General features: G+C 42.5%; 1 protein-coding gene across 2 annotated transcripts in view; it reads left to right on the top strand.

Moving 5' to 3' along the window:
• The window catches only part of SASH1 (SAM and SH3 domain containing 1), a 177,884-nt gene that overhangs the window by 106,265 nt on the left and 47,149 nt on the right, over nt 1-24,470 (top strand). The window contains exons 1-2 of one of the 2 annotated variants that reach the window (XM_084827799.1): nt 23,711-23,988; nt 24,195-24,327. In XM_084827799.1, the coding sequence (XP_084683925.1) occupies nt 23,986-23,988; nt 24,195-24,327 (136 nt within the window). In that variant the 5' untranslated portion in view covers nt 23,711-23,985. Of the gene's footprint in view, nt 1-23,710; nt 23,989-24,194; nt 24,328-24,470 lie in introns of those variants that run through there. The other variant, XM_084827798.1, reaches the window with a different exon arrangement.

Consider the following 24,470-nt stretch of genomic DNA (forward strand, 5'->3'; position numbering starts at 1 on the left):
AGCCAGTGGTGAGGGATGATGGGAATTGCAGTCTAAGAACATCTGGAGGACCACACGTTGCCCACTCCTGATGTAATTACTGACTTTTAAGAGAGGTTATGTTACACTTGAATTTTTCAAGGTTACACATCATGTAATAATATAATATGAGTTCAGAAGGAATGAAAAGACCAGCTAGTCAATGAACACATCCACCCCTGAACCAGACTACAGTGTACCACAAGGTGAAAATAGGTGGCATACTACATCGAATATACTCCCAGAGTCTCTATCCAATGTAGCCTGAAAGGAATACATCCAACTGAAAATATGTTGGGTCAAAAACAAAACTCACCCATGAGTCCTCAAGAAGGATATTTGAAGCAGAGCAGTAAGCAGCTCCATGCTAACCAAAATCTTGTCCTTAGTTTTTTTGATAGCAAAGAGGTGAAGGAACAAAAAACCAGGATTATGTGAGGTGGAGGGGATGACCCTTCTGTGACCCAACAGACTGAAAAGCTGTCTGGAAATCTATGCAAAGAGTATACAGGCAATGCATATATTTATTTATAGAGTTCTGTCCAGCATTATTAGCCTGTGGTGGTGGTGGTGTAATAATTACATTTTAATAATAAAATAGCATCATCAATGTGCAATGGCACTTTACAGAGTATCAACAAGAAAATGGAACATTCTCTGAGGAAACTACACTCTAAAATTTGAATACAAGAACAAATGTAACACACTGAAGCAAGAGAAGGGAAGAAGATAGGGGTGCAGGTAATCAGGGGAAGAATACTATTATTACTTCATAGACTTTTATCCCACCTCTTAGGGTGTTCAGTCTCCTAAGGTGGCTCACAAAGCAATCAGTAAAGCAACAATATAATAAGATTGCAAGCTATTAAAACAATAAAATAGCAAACAAAACCTTAAATAACATTAAAATAACAGCAGCAGATTATTAAAACATGGTGCCCTAGAATCACCCAAAAGCGGACAGGAATAAAAACGTTTTAGGACTCTTCTAAATGCCAATGAAGAGAAGGCCATACATGTTTCCCTGGGAAGGGTATTCCACATATGCATTCAGTTCAATTACAATACTTGGGCTCAGTATCATTAAGGGACTGGAACTAAGTGATTGTGTAAGTTTTCAGGGGAATTGTGTTCTGTGGAATAGTTAGGACAGGGGTGGGCAACTTTTGGTTCTCCAGGTGTTTTGCCAACAACTCCCACCAGCCCTCACCATTGACTATGCTGGCTAGCACTGATGGGAGTTGTGGCCTTCCAGATGTTTCAGCCTACAAGTTCCTGACCCCTGAGTTAGATACTCCTTCATGAGGAATCACGTATATAGAACTCCATCTCTGCCCCTTCTGACCTCCAGAAGAAAGTAGAGGCCTCGGTTCCTGGGAAAACCATAATTCAAGGACTGTATTTTAGTGCTCACTTACCTCCTTGCTGTGCTTGCACTTAAGAATCTGTCACTACCACTGCACATGGTTCCAGCTTCTGGAAGCTTTCAGTGGTTTCTTTCTTTCTTTCTTTCTTTCTTTCTTTCTTTCTTTCTTTCTCTCTCTCTCTCTCTCTCTCTCTCTCTCTCTCTCTCTCTCCCCCCCTTCCTTCCTTCCTTCCTTCCTTCCTTCCTTCTTTCCTTCCTTCCTTCCTTCCTTCCTTCCTTCCTTCCTTCCTTCTTTCCTTAAATACTTCATTTAATCTGGAAGCATGTTTCCCCTGAGAGTCTTGGTGACACCAGAGAGTTAATTGTTGGGGTGTCAGAAAGAATAGGCTTCAGCAGGCAAAGACATCTGGAGCAGTCCATCCTTGAAAGTATTCCCTGCCCTCTTCTGTGATTGTTGCAATAATAATCACTTATCTGTAGGCTCTGGCCCTAATCTCTCTGTAGGCAACCAAGCTCTCAGGATGATAGGCATCAAACAACTATTTGGTGGGTGACTGGCATCCCATTCACACACACCCCCCACACACACACATACACAGATCATTGAGGCTACACCGCTCACTCCAAGTACTCTATAGCAAGACTGCTGGTTCTTTACCATGGGCTAGGATGTGACAAGCCATTTAGGTTCACGCATATACATGTTCCTGTTCCATGTCGTCTGCTCTTCTCTTATTCTAACCCTTTGCCTCTCTCTCAGCTCCCATCACTATCTAAATAACACCCACCAGATTAGACCCCTAAATCAACATTTATCTGCCGTCTTCAGTCCCAGGTCCTGCCAACCTAGCAGTTCGAAAGCAAGAAATTGCAAGTAGATAAATAGGTACCGCTTTGGCGGGAAAGGTAATAGCGTTCCGTGCACCTTGGTGTTCAGTCATGCTGGCCACATGACCACGGAAGCATCTTCGGACAGCGCTGGCTCTTCGGCTTAGAAATGGAGATGAGCACCACACCCTAGAGTCGGACATGACTGGTTGGGGACACCTTTACCTTTACCTTTTTATACCATAAGTTATGTCAAAAAGTTGAATAGGTAGCCTTATCGTTCTTTTCAGATGTATGATTTTAGGATTAGCTATTGCTTTTCAATCACTGATCAAGCTCAGTTCATCTTCTTCCTCTGCCCCAATTTTATTGTTCAAAAAGGAAATACTAGGTAATCATCCATTCTCTTCCCCTCTTGCCACCAGCATTTTAATGAATTGATGAAGGGTTGATTCAGTCTCATTCCCATCCCCCTCAGTTTAATAAGGAGAGAAGGGGTCTTAGCTCAGTGGCAGAGTGCACATACTTTTGTATCAGATGGTCTCAGGCTCAATCTCCAGTAACTCCAGTTAAAAGATCTCGCATAGCAGAACTGGGAAAGATTGCTCTCTGCTTGAGATCTTGGAGAACCACTGCCAGTTGGAGTAGACAATACTGGGCAAGATAGACTAATGATATGACTCAGTATAAGGCAGCATTATATGTTCAACAAGACATTGCTCACACTCCTTTTCTCTATGGGAACAGAAGAACAGAGGCTTATCCTCTGCTTCATTTCTTCACTGCCTGTCAAAGAGAAAATTGTGCCTTTAGTTAAATAGTACTTGTGTACATCTTCATACATCTGTGACTGAATGAATAAGTACTGGTAAGAAGATATTTGTGCTTTAGGGGTGCATCTGCATGTAAATGTGGCAGTTATATATAGCTTTTGGGTGGTTGGGTGTGCAATTCACTGGCTAGGTTTACATTTGGAAATACAGTCCAGAAAGCTCCCCCAGCTCTCTGCTAGGTTATGGCCCAAATTAAAATCAAGTGTTCTGTAATGGCTATCTCTTAGAAATTATGCCTACTTATGATAAGGTCATGTTTGATACTGTGCCACCAGATGGAAATGGGAAAAGAGATGCTTGTCAATAGGATTTACAGAAATGGAATTGGAAGCTACTAACATGTTCATCTGTGCAGCGACAGCCTAATTTACCTCCAAATCTGATGTCAATGGACAGAATGGCAAGGCTTCATTAACATTTCTTTCATTCCACCTTAACACTTTGCCATGGACTTCTTCCTTCATTCCCCATATGTGACAGCTTCCTAATTCCTCATTTTATATTCAGTGGAAAGTCGAGACTTAACAAGTTCCCTGTGTGGAATATACTGTTCTCACTGTGAATCAGCCAGCTGGGGATGCTGTAAAAGTAATGAATTTCCTGCACTGTACCACATCTCACAGGAGCACGCACGCACACGCACACCAGATCAAAGCCGTCTTCATCTCCAAAGTCATGTGCTCCATTGCTCTGTTGCGGGGGGAACCTTTCTTTATCCAAAGACACAACAGAGGACTTTCAGTAATACCTTGTTTGTTTGCCACCAGTGTAAGATTTTCTTTTTTGATACTTCTTGGGGTATTTCATTTTCAGCCTGAAATGAAGGACACTAATTCATTATTGGGTTGTTAACTGATTATTTTCTTTAAAGTCTTAATCTTACAAGTTTTACACTATTGATTGGTAAAGTCTGCATTTTCTTTGTTTTTAGATTACACATGCATGTGTTGCAGAACAGCCTATTTTATTTTTTATTTTATTTTTTATTTTATTATTTATTAAATTTCTTAATCGCCCATCTGGCCAGTCACCTGGCCACTCTGGGCGATGTACAGCAATTCAACAGTTTTAAAACAATAAAATTCTACTTTAAAACATCATATTTCTAAAATACCCTATAACCCACCCCAAATGCCTGCCTGAACAACCATGTTTTTAATGCGTGGCAGAAGCTTATTAAAGAGGGGGCGTGGCAGAGTTCCCTAGGGAGGGAGTTTCACAGAGTGGGGGCCACCACAGAGAAGGCCCACTCCCTTGTCCTCACCAGCCTAGCTGTCTTGGCTGCTGGGACAGAGAGAAGGCCATCCGAGGCTGATCTTGTTAAGCGGCCTGTTTGGTGTTGCTGGAGGCGCTCCTTAAGATAGATTAGGCCAGAACCATATAGGGTTTGAAAGGTCAAAACCAACACCTTGAATTTGACCTGGAAAATAACAGCCTCTTTGGGGGTCTAACTATATGCTGCACACAAACACATGTAACAAAATCCCACTGGCTGCTTTCATTAGAGAAAAGCCACTTTGTGCAGGAGCAGCAGGCAGAGGAGGGTGTGTGTGTGTGTGTGTGTGTGTGTGTATAACCCTTTCCCCTCCTGCCACTTTTGTACTGCAGTGCCCCACCTTGTTTAAATCTTACCACTTATTAGACCAAATTGTGCTGCCTCAAATTTGTGTGTGAATTTAACCACATTAAGGTTGCAATCCTATTCACACTTATCTGGGAACAAGACTCATTGAATACAATGGGACTTAGTTCTAAATAAACGTGAATAGGATGGGATGAACTTAGATTGGGATGCACATCAATCACTTTAAAATCATATTATATGCTGAGATGCTTGTTTTGATTAACTGGATGTTCTCAGAGTTAAAGGTTTCAGAATAATAGGCACCATTTTGGCAAACAGGTGTAGCATGATCTTGTAGGTGTATTTAGGCCAAATAGAGAGCCATCTTTGGTGGCCATGAATACTGGAACAGAGGTTACAGTTGCAGTTCTGTGACCCCTCCACAAGTTCAACCATCCTGCCATGATTGGTAATACCAAGCCCCATTCATTCTTAGATCTATAAATCCCAGGAGATGGGAATTATCCTGAAGCTTGACCCTGCAAAATATCATCAGAACTAGGAAGTTCTCTTTGCTCTGTATAGTACCTGATAGTCAGAATTTGAGGAGTCATGGGGTGGACAGAGAATGGAAACATCAAGGAGATTGAGTTTCAACCAAAATGCCAGGTTCCCAGATAGCTGGCTGTCTCCATCATGGGTAGACAGGTTTTATTGGGGTTCCCATCGCCCACATTAAAAAAAAAAACAATTACCCCCCAGAAAGAGCAAAGCAAGAATCAGAGGAGAAACCTTTAGCAGTTAGCCTGTCCTAGTTTCCTCTCCCCCTCCCACCTCATCTCAAGTCAGACAGGGGAAGGGACCCTCTACCATTCCACTTGTCTCCCTTCTACTGCAGCAGACAACAAACAACAGTAAGCCTCACTTGGGCTGCTGCTGCACAGGTGCCTCTCCAAGAATTCTGTAGCATCTTGGCATCTGCCACCGCTAGGATCATCTCTCCCCTGTACAGGCAGTGTCTCAGGAGCAGGGATGGCTTCCTGCAAACAGTAGACCCTTCTAACAGCCAAGGGGAATGACAAGAATGTAAGTACCAGCTGCATGAATAGGGGAAGGGAAGCCTTCAAGTCTACATCTTTTTGTGAGAGATACTCTGAACTCAAATGGTAACACACCCTACCCTTTGTGGTAAAAGCATCTACCCAGACTTCATCAAGTTAATCAAAGCAGCTTTTGATCACCCTTTGGTGCAGGCACAGCCAGACTTTCCAGTATTCAGTGCCTACAGGTAGCCCAACAGTAAGAAGGGATCTGCTCCCTCTACCAACAGAGGCAGATATTTCTCCTACTCCTGCAGCCATTCTAGGGATAGGCATAGAGACTTCCATAGATGCTTTTCTCCCTCCGCCTATAGGAAAAGGACCAGAGGGCACCCTATATCTAGGGTTTACTGTTCCAGAAAGCACCCCAGGTTTAGATCCCACTACACACATTGCTCCAAGTCCCCTTAGCATGTCAGTTGCCAGTCTCCCTCCCTGATGGTAGGATCAAAGACCCACAAGAGAGGTGAAAATGTATCTACCTACTAATCAGTATGGGTATGAAGAGAAACAGGGCAACTTCACCAGTAGTCTCCTGCTCTGTTCTCCCCACCCCCATGGGGGCCAAGAAGTCCAGATCAACCTCCTGTGTGTCCCTTATGTACTCTGATTCTCTGCTCACTCCACACAGATGAAGGCAGATCCCCAGCAGAATCCATGCTTTCAGGGAGGGAAGGGGAAATCAAAGAACAGGAGAACCCAGGAGACAAACCTGCCCAGGGTAGGGTTTTTCCTCATGATAGTTTTCTGAAATTACTGACCAAAGCTGCAGAGATTCTCAAACTAGATTTAACTGAAAAGACTCCTCATTCCAACTCCTCTAAATCAGTCAAGTCATCCACTTTTCATTCACCCCCCTCCCTGTACCTCACACACACTCTATATATATCTTTGGTGCTCCTTCTAACCTCATTCAACTATATCCTTCACAGAGAATGGGTAAAACCTCCAAAGCCAAGTTACACTATTTCTGTGAAAAAATATTGCCAGTTACCCCAAGAGGATGTCTACCTTGTAATTTCCATGGTAAATGCCCCATTGCTGTCTTGATCAGCAATGGAAAGACTGCTTAGGAAAGCATTTCTACCTTCAGATTTAGTCAAACACCCAGTCAACTACCATAACAGAAGGGCAGAAGCTTCTCTTTGCATAGGCTGCCATGTATCAGCAATGGTTCTGAGCGCTTCCTCTACAGCCTCAGTGCTTCAAAAACTGCTTTCACCTGGCTGAATGAGCTTCTGGAGAAAGACTCCTTGGACAAAAATACCAGGGACTCTCTCAGGAATATCCCATTGACCACAGCCTTCCTGGCAGATGCTTTGCCTCTCCAGCTCAAGGAGAGATCAGTGGCCAGGCAGTTGTTGTTGCCAGGCAGAACCTCTGGCTATGTAACTGAAGTGAATCTAGCTACACCTCTGCCTACTTAATCAAAGTTGAATCTAGCTAGTGTTCCCATCTCTGGAAAACATGTCTTCAGGAATCTCCTACAGGCTATACTAATTGAGTTTAGTTTCCAACAACCTAAGAGACGACTTTATACATGGACTTCACCAGATGGTCGACACCGAAATCAGATTGACTACATCCTTTGTAGCCAAAGGTGGCGGACATCTATGCAGTCGGTAAAAACAAGACCTGGAGCTGATTGTAGTTCAGATCCCGAACTTCTTATTCCACAATTTAGAATCAGACTAAAGAGAATAGGGAAGACCCACAGATCAGTTAGATATGAGCTCACGAATATTCCTAATGAAAATGCAGTGGAGGTGAAGAATAGATTTAAGGGACTAAATTTAGTAGATAGGGTCGCAGAAGAACTATGGACAGAAGTTCGCAACATTGTTCAGGAGGCGGCAACAAAAAACGTCCCAAAGAAAAAGAAAACCAAGAAAGCAAGATGGCTGTCTGCTGAGACACTGGAAGTAGCCCAAGAAAGAAGGAAAGCAAAAGGCAACAGTGATAGGGGGAGATATTCCCAATGAAATGCAAAATTCCAGAGGTTAGCCAGAAGAGATAAGGAATTATTTTTAAACAAGCAATGCGCGGAAGCGGAAGGAGATAATAGAATAGGAAGGACAAGAGACCTCTTCCAGAAAATTAGAAACATCGGAGATAAATTCCAGGCAAAAATGGGTATGATCAAAAACAAAGATGGCAAGGACCTAACAGAAGTAGAAGAGATCAAGAAAAGGTGGCAAGAATATACGGAAGATCTGTATAGGAAGGATAATATCGGGGAAAGATTTGATGGTGTGGTCAGTGAGCTAGAGCCAGACATCCTTAAGAGCGAGGTTGAATGGGCCTTAAGAAGCATTGCTAATAACAAGGCAGCAGGAGATGACGGTATCCCAACTGAACTGTTTAAAATCTTGCAAGATGATGCTGTCAAGGTGATGCATGCCATATGCCAGCAAATTTGGAAAACACAAGAATGGCCAACAGATTGGAAAAAATCAACTTATATCCCCATACCAAAAAAGGAAAGCACCAAAGAATGTTCAAACTATCGAACAGTGGCACTTATTTCACATGCCAGTAAGGTAATGCTCAAGACCTTGCAAGGTAGACTCCAGCAATTCAAGGAACGAGAATTGCCAGATGTACAAGCTGGGTTTAGAAAAGGCAGAGGAACTAGAGACCAAATTGCCAATATCCTCTGGATAATGGAGAAAGCCAGGGAGTTTCAGAAAAACATCTATTTCTGTTTTATTGACTATTCTAAAGCCTTTGACTGTGTGGATCATAACACATTGTGGCAAGTTCTTGGTGGTATGGAGATACCAAGTCATCTTGTCTGCCTCCTGAGGAATCTGTATAACGACCAAGTAGCAACGGTAAGAACGGACCATGGAACAACGGACTGGTTTAAGATTGGGAAAGGAGTACGGCAGGGTTGTATACTCTCACCCTACCTATTCAACCTGTACGCAGAACACATCAAGCGACGTGCTGGGCTTGATGAAGCCAAGGCTGGAGTTAAAATCGCTGGAAGAAACATTAACAATCTCCGATATGCAGATGATACCACTTTGATGGCTGAAAGCGAGGAGGAGCTGAGGAACCTCATGACGAAGGTGAAAGAAGAAAGTGCAAAAGCTGGGTTGCAGTTCACCCTCAAAAAAACCAAGATTATGGCAACCAGCTTGATTGATCACTGGCAAATAGAGGGAGAAATCGTGGAGGCACTGACAGACTTTGTCTTTCTAGGCGCAAAGATTACTGCAGACGCTGACTGCAGCCAGGAAATCAGAAGACGTTTACTTCTTGGGAGGACAGCAATGACAAATCTTGATAAAATAGTGAAGAGCAGAGACATCACACTGACAACAAAGGTCCGCATAGTTCAAGCAAAGGTATTCCCCGTAGTAACCTATGGCTGCAAGAGCTGGACCATAAGGAAAGCTGAGCGAAGGAAGATAGATGTTTTTGAACTGTGGTGCTGGAGGAAAATTCTGAGAGTGCCTTGGACTGCAAGAAGATCAAACCAGTCCATACTCCAGGAAATAAAGCCAGACTGTTCACTTGAGGGAATTATATGAAAGGCAAAACTGAAGTACTTTGGCCACATAATGAGAAGACAGGATACCCTGGAGAAGATGCTGATGCTAGGGAAAGTGGAAGGCAAAAGGAGGAGGGCCCGACCAAGGGCAAGGTGGATGGATGATATTCTGGAGGTGACGGGCTCGACCTTGGGGGAGCTGGGGGTGGCGACAGCCGACAGGAAGCTCTGGCGTGGGCTGGTCCATGAAGTCACGAAGAGTCGGAAGTGACTGACCGATTAAACAACAAATACTAATTGAGATGAAGGACAAGAAGGAAGTCCTTCCAAGCCCTTCAGAAAAAAAGATTAAAAAGCCACCAAACAACTGAGGCCTTTTTGTACCTCAAAGTCCACCTACGCTTCTAAACAGGCTTTTAGAGATACCAAACATAGATGGCAACAAAAAGCCTGAGCAAAAACCCAAGCAAACCTAGATGGCAACAAAAGCCCTAGCACAAAACCAAGCTGTCTTCCTACATTCTTTGCAGATGCCTGTATTTCCTCGACCAATGACCGAAGGATCCTGAAAATGATCTTCTGAGGCTATGCCTTGGAGTACCAGAAAATTCCCAGAGACAAGTTCTTTCCAGTCCCTATCTCCAGCAATTCAGTGAAACATCAGTAGGTCATGAAAACCATTCATCTCCTCATGGAGGTTCACAACATCACACTGGCACCCCGCCAAGAAAAAGACAAGGAGTGTTTCTGTCTTTTTATAGTATCCAAAAAAGAATGGGCAAAAGGGCAACTTTGCATCTCAGGCGTGTGAACCACTTTCTGGCCAAGCCCAAATTCCAAATAAAGATCTTCCAGCTGATTCTTCCATGTCTTCACTGGGGAGACCAATTGACATCAATCTTTCTCACCAAGACCTTCAATACTGTGGGTTCCTTTGGTTCTCCTGAGGCTTGAGGCAATATTGGTTTGTTTGGACTCTCTAATGCCCCACTGTCTTTACTGGGCCCTACTGGCCCCAGTAGCCTTTCTCAGGGGAAAAGGGATCCATGTCTACCCCTACCTGATGACCTCATACTCTTCCTCTTAGAGCCAATGCATACGTGATGTAGTACAAACTTGCTCCATTCTATAGGCCACGGTCTTCTGATAAATTGGAGGAAAAATACATTAGACCCCCTCTTACTCCCTACCCCAACTGAGAGTAGTCTTGAACACTCCTCTAAACAGGGTCTTGCTATCAGAAGAAATATTGGATACTGGCAACTCACCTACAAGCGTGACCCACAAGACCAGCCCCTAGCAAAGCTCCTGAAAATGAAGTCTTCATGCTTGGAAAGTCTTCCCTGGGTGAGGCTCCATTCCAGGCTTCTAGAAATCTTCCCTCTGATATTCAGCTCCAGATCGGAGTTGGTCCATCCTTCATCCATCGCTCTCTCCTATGGTGAAAATCACCAGTGCAACTGACTTGAAAGGATCTCCTTTAGAGGAACCCAAGTGCACACTACTCACCATGGATGTAAGTCTGATAGGCTCACTCCTTGATACCTGGGCATAAGGACTCTGGTCCTCAGAGGAGAGCCAACTGAGCATCAATTTCCTGGAGTTCATGGCGATGCATTGCTCCTCTTCGCTCATATCCTGGGGCATTAATGATTGGCAACATCCCACCCAAGGCCTATATCAACTGCGGAGGGGGGGGATGACACGACCCATTCTAAATATTTACTGAAGGAAGGAATGAGACTCTTCTGATGGAGAGGCATTTCCAGTCTGTAAGGGCAGAAAATCTGTAGGGCTTTCTCACTGTCCAAGCAGAATGACTCAGCTGGCAGTATTTGCAAGCAGTATTTTATATACCCTTGAACCCCATAGTGTTCAATAACATAAGGTCCATGTTCAGAGAGCCAGTCATAGACCTCTTCGCATCCCCTGCCAACGAAGAATTTCCAATGTTCGCAACAAGTTTCCAGAAAGAAGGGTATAAATGAACCAACATTCTGAGATAAAAATGGCTGATAAAAAAATGCTTCCTGTATGCATTTCCTCCTCCTCCCACTCATCCTTCAAGTGATACAGAAAATATGCAAGCAGAGGGAAAGCTAATTTGGGTGGTTCTTCTGACCAAATGGAGGGTGTTCAACCTGAAGGAGCAGGTTCGTAGCTTGGGGGGTTCTCCTAGAACCATCTCGTCACCTGAGGCACAGCTGGTTTTGGTGGCACAGAGTGCCTTCTACTTAGGGATGTCAGAGAATTCCTCCATGGATCTCGGTGAGGCCGAATGCCAGTGCATTCAGCCCCCCGAAATGCTTGACGGAATGGCCTGCCGCCCCCCGCGGATCCCCCCGGGACGAGACTTACCTGGGGCGGATGTTCTGGAAGGCAGCGGCTCCAGTGGTGGCTTTGGTGGTGGCGGCAGCTGGTCTTCTGACCGGCTGCCGCCGCCGCCTCCATTTGCAGTCTCTTCTCTTTTTTTACATAGATGTGATAGGCTACGTAAAGACTTACGTAGCCTATCACGTCTGGGTTTTTTTTAAAAAAACCGTGTATGCAAATGGTGGTGGCTACGGCCGCCACCATTTGCGTTCCTTATTTTTGGCCAACTTAGTCTACGTCCATATTTACATAGATTAAGACAAAGAAAAGAAAGCCCACTACGCTATTTGCGTTCCCCTTTCTTTTCTTCTTCTTAGTCTACGTCAATATTGACATAGACTAAGACGGCAAAAAATAAGGAATGCAAATGGCGGCGGCCAAAGCCGCCGCCATTTGCATACACTTTTTTTTTTTTTAATCCAGAGCCCTCCACGGCCGGAAATCCGGCTGCGGACGGTCCTGGCCTGGGCCTGGCTGGCTGCTCCGCAAAGCTGCTACGGAACACAGCCGGCCGTCGAGGATTCCGGGGGGGAGGACCGGATCGCCTCCCCCCCGTCGAGGATTCCGGGGGGAGGGACGGAACGCCTCCCCCCCCCATGAACAGAATCCACAAAAAGGTAAGTGACTTTCGTACATCCCTACTTCTACTAACTTTGGTTGGTAGCCCAGCTACGCCCCTATCTGGACAGGGATAACCTGGCTTCAATTACTCTAGTAAACTCTATACTCTGGTAAACTCCAAGTTAGATTACTGCAGTGTGGGGCTCCCTTTGAAGATGGTTCAGAAGCTGCAGCTTGTGCAAAATATGGTGGCCAAATTGATAACGGGGAACAGAAGGTTCGAACGTATAAGACAGACTCTGGCCCATTTGCATTGGCTGCCTGTACATTTCCAAGCCCGATTCAAGGTGCTGGTTTTAACCTATAAAGCCTTACACGGCCCGGGACTGCCACACCTGATGGAGAGCCTCTCCTGAGAAGAACCTACCTGTATACTACGATCAATGTCTAAGGTCCTCTTCCAGGTGCGTACTCTTAGGGAGTCATGGAAGACAGAAGCTAGGGAGAGGGCCTTCTCAGTGGTGGCCTCCCAATTATGGAATAATCTCCCTGACGAGGCCTGCCTGGTGCCAACACTGCTATTTTTTTGGCGCCAGGTCAAGACTTTTCTCTTTTCCCAGGCATTTGGCAGTATGTGATAAGTTTTAATCGATCCCGGGTTTGTTTTATGGTTTGACTGGTTGTTCAAAGTTGTTTTTAGATATCAGTTGTCTCTGTGAGTACTATCTCTTTTATGTGTTTTATGTTCTTAAATTTTGTATATTGTATTTTTAATTTTTTAATCTTTGTAAACCGCCCAGAGAGCTTCAGCTATGGGGCGGTATAGAAATGTAATAAATAAATTTATATATAATTTCACGAAGATGGCCGAGATGCCTTTAGTTCTCGAGATGGGTGAGACTTTCCGTGTCAGAGCTGTGAACTCTGTTGAAGACTCCTGAACAACAGGAACCCTAGTACACCAGGAAATAAGGCTATTCAAGTTAATCACCTGGCTCCATGGGTACATTAGACAAGTGAATTACACACTTATTCATTCCCAAAGAGCATCCACCAACAGATCTTATGACAGCCCATGAAAAGATTCTGTGAGTTGGTGCTGCAAAAACAAGGAGGAACCAGCTGTGCCCTCCTGGGTATTTGGTGCAACACCAATATAGACTTAAGAAGGGACTTGTCCCCTGTAGTGGGATGCAGCTCTTCTTTCCATCAAGTTGCACCCATTGTGAAATCCTTTTTTTAATAACTGAAAACTCTGTGAATTGTTAACCTTTCTCAAACATGCCTCAGCAATTATTTCAGTGCTGAGGCAGACCTCCTGGGAAGAAACTGAAATTATAATTTTTTCCATCTTTAATGTATGACAGGAACTTTATATTAATTTCATCAGGCACTTTGACACTGGTTAATATGCAATGTGCTTCTCACTAAAGTGGCCATTGGAGCATTTGTGTGATTTCCCTATAATTAATACTATGTCTCAAATGTCCACTTCTGCTGAATTCATTAGTTGACTACAGTGGACCGACACCTAACATAGAGTTGTTGCAAAGTGGTTGGTTTTTATGCTTAATGCAAAGTGGCAAGCAGATTTTTCTTTTGATAAAACTTCTCTGAATGTTATGTGGGTAACGTTTTTTATGCAAACTTAAATATGTCCCCAATTATTACAGTGTCACTTTACATATATTAAATACACTGCTTTGTTGTGGCTGAGCTGTATCAAAACTTCTATCTTCTATCTGTAAGTATTTGGCAATATGAAGTGGTATTTCTCCAGTTTCTTGTGGGCAGCAGAAAATTTATGTGATTTCATCTGATAAAGTTTCAGTTGGACCTCCTTCTCTATTTGAATTATGTAAATTTGGGGCAAAATCAAAGCTGTAAAAGAAACAAATAAAATAATAAAATATAAAATAAAATTGAATGAGGCTGCTTGTTTATACAAATACTTTGGGCAGATGTTAACCTCTTTAACCTTGTTTAGAACTTTTCAAATGATATAACAAATTTCTTTAAGGGGAACATAATTCAAAACCTCCACACAGTTGACAAAGAAAAAACAAAGATGGTCAGCTTAGTTTGCTGCACTTGTTCTCAACTTTGGGAAAAGCCATCTTGCGTACATTCAGGTTGGAATCCAGGCTGTATGTCATTACCAAGCTGTGACCAAAGCAATGGGTTACAAGTTAATATGCCGCACCAGGAAAGAAGACCTTTGAACAGCAGTAGAGGGTTAGATTGCTGACTGGGACTGGCCAATGTGATCATATTATGCCAGAACTTCCCCATCTGCACTGGCTGCCACACCATTTCTGGGCCCAACCTTTAAAGCCGTAAATGGCTTGGATCCAGGTTACCCCAGTTGTGGAATGCTTTCCTCAGAGAGGCTTGCCTGGTGCCTACGTTAGGATTTTTGTGGAGCCAGGGGAAGAACGTCTTATTCTCCCAAGCATTTTAAGAACTTCATTTTTAGTGCTTTTAGTACATTATTCCACTGCTGGTTTTAATTTGGTTTAATGTGCTGGAATAGTTTTATTCCTTGCTGCTGGTTTTATCTTGGTTTTATTCTGTGCTGTTTTTATTTCTTTACCTTACATTGGCCTTACTACAGATAACTTTGTATCATTCCTGGGACATTGGCCCCCTAACATGCAAGGAACAGAGCCTGTAATAACTATTGGCTCATCACTGTCACAGCAGGTAGTGATTAACAGCCTATTTTCAACCAAGATGTGTATGTCCACGCATACAAACTGTGCTGCAGGGTGAGTCAGGAAGGAGCTGTTTGTTTGACAGAAAACTTCTCTCTATGTGCTTTTGATGTCCTAACTTGGCACACTGCTGGAACTGAGAGTATGTAACCGGACATTGGATAGTGTGTCTGTGTGTGTATTTAAAACATTTCTATCCTACTGATCTATCTAGTTGCCCAAGGTATAGCATTTTGAAACAATTAGAACAAATAATAAAAATTAAACAAGCAATTGCAAACCTATCTGCTTGCAAACCAGTTGTAATCAAACCAGTTCTAATCAAGCCCAGAGGAGTAAAATGTCCTTTGCCTGACTTCTAAAACCAGAGGTGCTAGGCAGACCTCTCTGGGAAAGGTCTTTCAGAGTCAGGCTTGCCACCCAGCTAAATCTCTGCAGGCAGGGGATCCAGAGCAGGACCTGAGATGAAGATCCAACAGATTGGAGCAAGACAAAGTAGCCCTTCAAATACCCTGATCCTAGGCTATTCTGGACTCTTAGGTTTGTTGACCCTAAGCTATTCAGGGTTTTGTAAGTCAAAAAGTAGCTGATAAAGCTTTTTAAATGTGTTTTTAAAAATCAGGAGAACAAGAAGCTCAAATGTTCTAAGACAGCCTTCTCCAAGCTGGGTCCTTCTGGATGTTTTGGACTACTACAACGTCTGTCATCCCTGACCATTATACATGCTGCCTGGGGGTGATGGGAGTTGTCCAAAACATCTGTAGGGACCCAGGTTGGGGAAGACTGTTCTAAGGAAATAAAACTTAGTACATTTTTATAGTTCTTTGAAGGTAATGCTCATTGTTTGTTTCCATTGAACAGATATATTTTTTTAAACTGTGGGAGGTTTGTATTTCTTAGTGCTACAGCCTCCTCTTGTAGTGGTGGCAATAGTGTTTGATGGGTTACTCTTCTTCCTCCTCCTTTCCCCCCATTTTTCTTTCACTGAAATTCCATTGACAATAATTAAGGAACTGAGGGCCAGGAAGAGGTCAGTAAGCCTCTGCCAGTGAAACCAGGGATTGTTTCCCATGTACAACACTCTCTTTTTTCTGTCGTTGTGGCAGATAGATTTGCTTAGAGCCTATGACTTCTGCCTTTCTTGTAAGTTATGCAGTTAGTGAGGGTGGTGGGGAGATAATTGTGTGAGCAGAGACCAATTGATTGTGTTTTGATTCCCCCATCTTCACATATCAACTAGTGGTTAGCAGAGCCAACTTTATGTCTGATAGTGCAGCTCCCAAACACAAGCATTTTGTGCAAGCGGTGGAATTCCGGCACAGTTCTTCGAAGGGAAAAATACTTCAGTCTAAAATTTGGGGTTAGAGCTGAGAAGGGCAGCACTCAAGGGAGGGTTATTCAGAACTGTATGTTAGGCCTCCTAAATGCCAAAGCTGCTAAGTCATCAAGCCTGTGGCACAACATTCGAAGGATGTGCTTCCTATCTTGTAAGGGGATGGGGAGGAAGGGAAGAGAAGGCTTTTCTCTTGTAGTTAGATATGTCACAATGTGCTGAATTTTTCTAATCTTTTTTTTTATTTTTACCAGTCCCTGGTTTTAATTATTTATTTAAAAGAGTTATATGCTGCTCTATTAGGCCAAAGTGTCTCAGAGCCGTTAACATGATTTTTTTTCTGTATTTCTGTCCCTGTTATTTAGGGGCAGAATATAGGCTTTTAATAAAGTTATACAGTAGGGCATATGTTCTCCTTTTTGCATTTTTTGCATTTTCGTCTAGTGTAAACTAGGGATTGGTTTGGCTTTCGTTTCAGTATGAACTGACCTAATTCATATCTCCCAACCTAATACACACAGTTATACTTCAGTGTGCACACTTGTCTGAATTGTGTGATGCAGTTTTCCAGTTAAAAAATGCATACAAAATGTGCACATTAGGAGAAGTTGAGCACAAAAATGCATACACCAGGAAAAATGTGTACAAAGACCAGGCAAAATGTGTACAAATTTCTCCTCATTATGCATTGTTATATTATTTTAAATTATGCATTTTAACATCTTTCTCCTAATTTTGCATTTTTCCAACATATTTCTCCCAATGTATGTACTTTTGTATATATTTCTGTGAATGTATGCATTTTTGTATGCATTTCTGCTAATGCATACATTGGGGCAAATGTATACAAAAGTGCATACATTAGCAGAAATGCATACAAAAATCTATACATTTGCAGAAATATGTACAAAAATGTATATACTGGGAGAAATGCATACAAAAATGTGTGTGAATTTTCGTGCACATTTTGAATGAAAAAATTCACGGACTGATACAGAAATGGGACAGAACAAATGTGTGCTTCAGAATGTTTGAAAGCTGTAGAAACTAAAACAGACAGATTTGTCCATTCATACTGTAAACACTTTTTCAAAGTGACTTGAGAGGTAGAGGTGGGGAAGATGGGATCAATGTGCCTTAAAATGGACAGCAAATACTTCAGATTCCCCCCCCCCCCGCCCAAATTCTGCTTGGAAATCCAGAATAGCTAATGCAGATTGTGTGGTATCTGGAATTAGTCTGTGGGTGCTTATCCCTCTAGAATACTCTGACTCAGTTATTAAGGCAGAGAAATACAGGCAAAACATTTTACTGACAGCCAAGCCCTAAGACTGGATAAGCAGATGAATTAATGATTCGTTGTGTCACAATTTCTATATGCTTGCACGCCATCACAATCCATTGCCTAGGATGTTGCACTAGTGCAACAGGATACACTGTCACCTCTGTGTGCAAACAGCCACTATACCAACTCATGTGAGCATAGAATAGAAGCCATTAGAAATTTATTTATTTTAAAATATTTATATAACACTTCCCATTTTAAAAATCCTGAAGCACTTTACAGGAAATTATAAAACAATATATCATTAGAAAACCACAACTGCTACTTTGCTACTAAGTCAGGTTTAAGGCATTATTATTGACATATCAAGCCCTAAGCAACTTAAGACCAGGTTGTCTGAAAGATCTTCTCCCCTTATATAGACCTGTTAGACCAATACGATCTTCAGGGAAGGCCTTGCTGTATACACCATATCCTGCAGAGTCCCATGTGGCGGCAACATGGCAGTGGGCCTTCTCCTCCATTGAATCCTTTGCCTAGAATGACCTCCTCTCTGTGATATGTCAGGCAGCGACGAACATATTAACATTAAAAATCTACTTGTTTACCTTGGCGCAATGGCGATGGCATAAGCAGAGCAATAGCATTGGATACTCCCCTGTGTTTCTTTAGATTATAAATATTTACTTCTGAAAACTATTGACCTTTGGTTGAGATACAGGAATTAATGAGATTTAGAGCAAGAACAGCAAACGGAAGGTTGTACAACTTTTAGGAGAATGCGTTAGGAATAGAGGTAACTATCTTGAGTTATAATCACACTTGTTTTTGTACGAAGAACAGGGTAAGGACTTCCAAAGCAGCAGTAACAGCTTGGCTTTATAGTTTTCTGACCATCTGACAAAGGTTGATTCAGTTTACTGTATGCAGTCCTTGGTAACTGCAGATGCTGTTGATCTTGTTCCTGTTCCCCTGTGGTCCTCTGTGCAGTTGTGGAATAGAATGACCCAAGCTGGCTCACTTTTCTCCAGGATTAGAACATTGCTGATGTGTCAGAGATGCACTTGTTCCAAAAGAAGCTGAGAAAGAGACTCCGCCTTAGCACATGTGCCAAAAAAATGGGCCCCGTTGGTCTTGCACCGTTCTGCTGGCAGCTGAATAGTGTGCTATCTCTTTAAAGCAAGGATAATTTTCTGAACTGGCTTGGTCAATTTGTTATGGTTTAAAACTGTGGAGCCAGCTGTCTGCAATCTGATGTAATGTTACCATGGAAACTAGAAATGAAACACTTAAGCATTCACTACAGAATTTCTGCATCCAGCATTAGCCAAAATAATTAAGGCTTGAGCCATTAGGGGCTTTTGGATGAGAGGGGGGCAGGGGGAAATCTTGTGGCAGCATGGATGAGAAGCTGTTCCTGTTTACAGTACTGCAAATCTGTGTGTTTTATTCCTTAGAATATTCAAGGAGGTCTCTTCATACAACTACTTTACAGATAGAGATGGTTATGCATATTATAAGGCTCTGTTTTTGGCACTGAGTTGTTAGCTGTGATGAGATATTGGAACAGAATAGCTGTATGAGTGTACAGGGAAAGCACTTAGAGTTGTTGTATTGTAAGGACTCTGACCTCTGGGTGGGATGCCTACAATGCAAGATGCCATAAAATGCCCATTGTTTTTTTTACCGAGGAAAGATCTTTCCCCGTAGGGAACCATTTAACATAAGGCAAATATTATACATTTCCTGTAATGCTTCCCTATTCAAAGCAGGGAGTCTTGGACTTTACATCTCTATCTGTAAAGTCTCTAGCCCCCCCCCCCCATTTAATATTCATTTGTGCATGCTGAAAATTGACACATTTGTATTTTTTTAGTCAGAGCTGTGGCTCGGCATATCATATATTACTTTCAAATTCTAGGAGGAGGTGCTGGGGACATGACTACTGATGTGGTTTATCCTGGCTTGTTGAGGCGCTGTGCTTTTCATTGGTTTGGTGAAATTCTGAGCAGTGGTTTAAAAGTTATCAAAGTTTTTCTGCCCCATGAAATCCTACGGCAGCAGCTTCTGACAAAATTATGTTCGGCATGCTCATTTTCACTCTGAAGCTAGAATGTTGTCAGTACTCCAATGTTTTGAGAGGAATTCCAGAGTTCCTGTCAGGATTCTGACAGTGGGAGAGGGGGGTAGCAGGAAACTGTCAACTGAGATTTCTACAAGGCTCTGCATATGTTGTAAATGGGGTGGCGAGGATGAGGTGGTGGGTGTAAACAAGTGTTTTTGATAGATAATTGTGTTCGTTGTATTCTTCTCTAGGCTGTTTCTAATCTATGTATTATTATGCCCTTGAATATTATTCCTTGGAACGTTAGGGGCTCAGGTACTCCCAACAAATGAAGCAAGTGCTTTCCAAACTTAAGCTTACAACAGATGTTGCTTTGTTACATGAAACATCTTTTTATGGAAGATAAAGACAGACTTTGTAAAGATTGGGTAGGAGAAGTTTCTTGTACTGGCAATTCTAAGAAAGCTAAAGGAGTGGTTATACTTGCACATAAAAAATCATTAGTATAGTATCAGTATTACGAGCAATACTTGATCCAGAGGGATGCTTTCTTATTTTGATGGTTGAATATACAAATATGGTAATTGCCATGGTTTAATTAATGTGGATGCTGGTTTAAGACTAGAGTTAAGGCTATCTCATGTTGGCTTAAGTTCCACGAAACCAGGAAATTGGAAGCTTAGGCTGATGTCTTAACAGACATGCCCCAAGATCAGTAATTATCTTATACAATGACACAAATTGTGCTTTCTTACAAGCAACAAACCAGCATGGGTCAATTCAAGGAGGGTTCCTCTAGCAGTACAGTTAGGTTTGGATGCTTCATAAATCAATAGAGGACCAAGACAACGTGGGTCATCTTTGCTGGTCACAGGCTTTCCATCCTTCACATCTGGATTTGGGCCTGTAAACCTAGGAAAAGTGGATGCATGGAGGGTAAGTTGTAAGCAAACACAATTTCTGACATTGCATAACATTGTTACTGATCATGGGGCATGTCTGTTATTGATCATTCTATGTGTGTGTGGATGTGTGGATGGATTCATTCTGGAACTCCTGCTAGGGCATGGGCAGCACTTCTACTGCAGAAAAAATGTTTTGGCTTAGTGGCATCTTCTGTTATGAAAATCCAGAATCAAGACATGAAAGCAGTGAACAAATTCTTGAAAATTCTCTTCTAGAATTAATGGGGTAGCAGGCAAGTAGAACAAGATGAGTGTTATTTTGTCACAATGTGGAGATAGACTGGTGCAGAGATTTCACTGGTTGAAGGGAATTCTGTGCCATTCACCCTATATCTCATTTAATATCCCTTCCCTGGGGGATTCTGTTTTGGGTGAGCTCAGCATTCAGGCATAGTGATACTTGGTGTGAATAAAGGAGAAGGTTATTGCTGAAGGGTTGTGGGGGGGGGGTTGTGTGTGTTTTCTTTGTTTGTTTGTTTACAGTACTTTTACCCTGCTCTTCAGCTAAAAAAGCTCCCAGAGCAGCTTACAAAGATTAACAATGAGACAGTTTACAATCTTAAAAGACTCAACACAAAAGTAAAAGGGATTGGGAAAGAAGAGGAAAACAATCAAAACTCAGGCACCTGTTCTTCATTTCAAAGTTTCTAGAGATGTTCTTTCTGGGAGGGAAGGCCAAAACAGGCTCCCCGCAGTGGTCCCTTCTCTGAACAATCCTTGGGCCTAGGTTGGTCTCCCCTTTTCCACGATGTTCTTCCTGGGAGGCAGGGGGGGCAGCCCCACAGTGGCCCTTGGTTCTCTGGCCAATGGATGAGGCCAGAGTCCCAGGGAACTGTCAGTTGGAGCTGTGTGTTCCTTCTTGGGTGTTTATTTTTGTTAGACACACCAAAGATAATGCTCATGAGAACAGTGGGAGAGGCAAAAATGGTGTGGGTCAGGCAGGAGGCAGGACTTTGGATTTCGTTAACGGGGCCCTACTCATTTCCTCATAATGTGTGCACTGCTTTCTTTATTTAAATACATCTACCACAACAATCTTCATGTCTGTGTAATGCACAGCCAGATATCTAGTTGCATATTTCATTTGCTCTAAGTTAAATGGATGACACTAGCTCAAAAATGCATTATAAATAATAACAGCTAGATCTTCTGCTTCTTCTGAAATTCGGCTATTTATTTGCAACACTGTTCTTTTTTTTCCTTTCGGGGGGGGGGAGCCAGTTCACACACACACAGTCAAGGATTATCTCTGCATAGTGAAGGAGCAACAGTGGGCCCTTCCCTCAGTCCTGTGTTCATTTAAGGTAATGTGTGATCCAGTGCTTTGCACACAGATCCAAATTAACATGACCATTCCCCCTTGGGATCACAAATCAAAATGCGTTCCCCTTGCAGAAACACAAATCAAGGCAGATCTGGGCATATAGCCCTCTGTACATGGTCTTTAAATCTGTTGTAGAAGGGACATCGTACACAGTCACCTACACATTCCACTACCATTTTAGCCAAATGTATGAACTAAATCTTTTTGCCTAAGGGTTGGTGAGTATGTGGAGATCACTTTCAATTGTTTCAGGTAGCAGCACTCGCCATATGCAAGTCTGTCATGTGCTGCTTTTCACTGTATGGATTGTAATTTTTTTGTCCACTACACTATATATTTTTATCATTAGTTATGGTTTAGAGACAGTCATCTGATCTACATGGTGAGTGACCACAAGGATGGCTGACGCAAGGAGCAATTTGAAGTGACCTCCATGTGATGGCTGAAACCCTAGCCTTCAGTCTAGTCATTCCTTGAATTAATGCTTGGAATTTAGCTTCATAATCCCGTTTTATGAGGCTTGATTGAAATACAATTCTCTTAAGCAGTATACCCAACTTGTTTAAAAATTCAGCTCTTATCTGACCTAAAAAAAAATCACCCAAGGTTTGGGGGGGGGTATGGGGGAGGTTATATTTGCCATTTTTTCATAAGGAACAAGGGAAATGGGAGCAGGCAAATGAAGCATCAGAGCCTGCTCCAGGTGGAATCCCAGCCACCCACCCCTGGAGATGAGAGGTGGAGCAGAGCCATAATTCCACCAGTCCTGTTAAAAGTCTACTTAATTTTTTCCCTCTCCATCCCCTTTTCCTTGTGTTGTGTCTTTTTTAGGTTATAAGCATGTGGGCAAACTTTAAATAAATAAACAATCAGAATGTCAACATCCATGTGAAATATATCTGCAGGTATATATAAGTTTGTTCCAGAACTTTAGTGTTTCTTTTTAAAGCCTAGTCTGCATTATAAACAAACCAACCAGACAGAGGATGCTTTAAGTGCCAATTGATCTTTTTGCCTTGGCCCACAAAACTAATTTGATGCTTATGTGTTTTGTAGGCACCATTGTTAAATAAAGCCTATTTTGTCAGGCTTAAAACATGACCCCAAAAGAATGGTGCATTCCAAAATGGAAACTCAAATGACCTGAAGTTCATTGACAGGAAGTCGCTTTTGAGATTTCTGAGCTGGATGTTGGAATTATGATGAATTTGTCAGGGCTGTATATGGAGGCAAAGTAAGGGATACAGTCTTCAGAGACTTCCAGCTGGAATCTTCCCTGTGCCTTGGAATGCACTGTGTACAGTGGCAGTTCTGTACTGTAAAAGCAAAACGAGCCCCACTCTTTCTTTCCTCCCCCTCCCCCTCCCTTCTCTCTCACACACAGATTCTAAACATGGTAAAACAGAGGAAGTAGCATATTGAGCATTGGATCTGGCTTGAAAATGGGAGCTCTGATTTGGTTCACAAGGAATGGATTGTTTCAGCTTGTGGTGTCACTGCTGCTGGAGAGGGTGGATTTTTTTGGTCTCTGTAATGTTTGCTACTTGAGGGAAAACAGCTGGGACTGAGCATACTGCATCAGATGTGGGACAAAATGGGATGTTGGGGAATATGGGCTATACTGAGTGCCTGTAAAGGTCAAAGTTTTCCTTTGGTCAGTTCTGGAGGAATGCTCTGTGCATATTAACAGCCAGTCTTGGGAATCTTCAGATTGAGAAGCTGTGGGACAGGGAAGAAGATATTTTTGTGGCTCGTTGTAGCTAATAAAATAAGTCAGAGTGGATGAGATCTCCCTTTTCCTTTCCCTTCCCTTCCTTCTCCCCCCTCCCATCATTTTTGCTGCTGCTGCTGTTTTTGATTACTTGTAAGTCTGGAAAAAAGTAGTCAATGATAGAGTTTCAGATCAGTTTGGAGAAGCTCTTTATAACCAGGTTTTTAAACGTCAAGTTCCGCCAGGGTAGACAAGACCAGTGCCTGACCCAAACCACAGGAGCTTAACTAGCATGGCTAAAAGAGTCCCAGGAAAGAGTCTTGTCTGAAATGTGCTCAAAGACAACGTGGAAATAGCTATTATTACACAATGTGTGGAGAGGAGGATGAGGGCTGGAACACTTTTTGGTGCCTGGGACCTTACCTTGCACTACTTTAGAAGTTAAAATGGTATGTTCTTTTTAAAGTAGTTGGGTGTGCATGTGTGTGTGTGAGAGAGACAGAGACAGAGAGAGACAGAATATAACAGTTTTATGTTACGTGGTTTTCCTTGTTATAGACCACAGTAAGCCCGGGGCTGCATCATGGTGACTACAGAAAGTGACTGAGCTGAGGGATAATTCCTTTATTAACATTTACTTTTGTTTCTTTGCCAGTCAAGAGAACAGTCAGATGATGAATCGGAAGAATCGGTGAAGTTTAAGAGACTGCATAAGCTGGTCAACTCAACTCGCAGAGTGAGAAAGAAATTAATTAGAGTGGAAGAAATTAAAAAGCCCAGCACTGAAGGTAAAAACTAGCCGCGCAGACAGGAAAAAGTGCCTGTCTCTAGTCATGATGGTGTGGGTTTGGGGGTGTTGTATTTTTTTGTTGAAATGTTCATGGAAAAATGGTTAATGGGGAAAAGTGAGAGAAATCCTGGTGAGGGAGTA

Source organism: Heloderma suspectum, chromosome 1, assembly GCF_057233095.1.
Source record: "Heloderma suspectum isolate Gila_16-S chromosome 1, 16-S_ref, whole genome shotgun sequence".
Lineage (NCBI taxonomy): Eukaryota > Metazoa > Chordata > Lepidosauria > Squamata > Helodermatidae > Heloderma > Heloderma suspectum.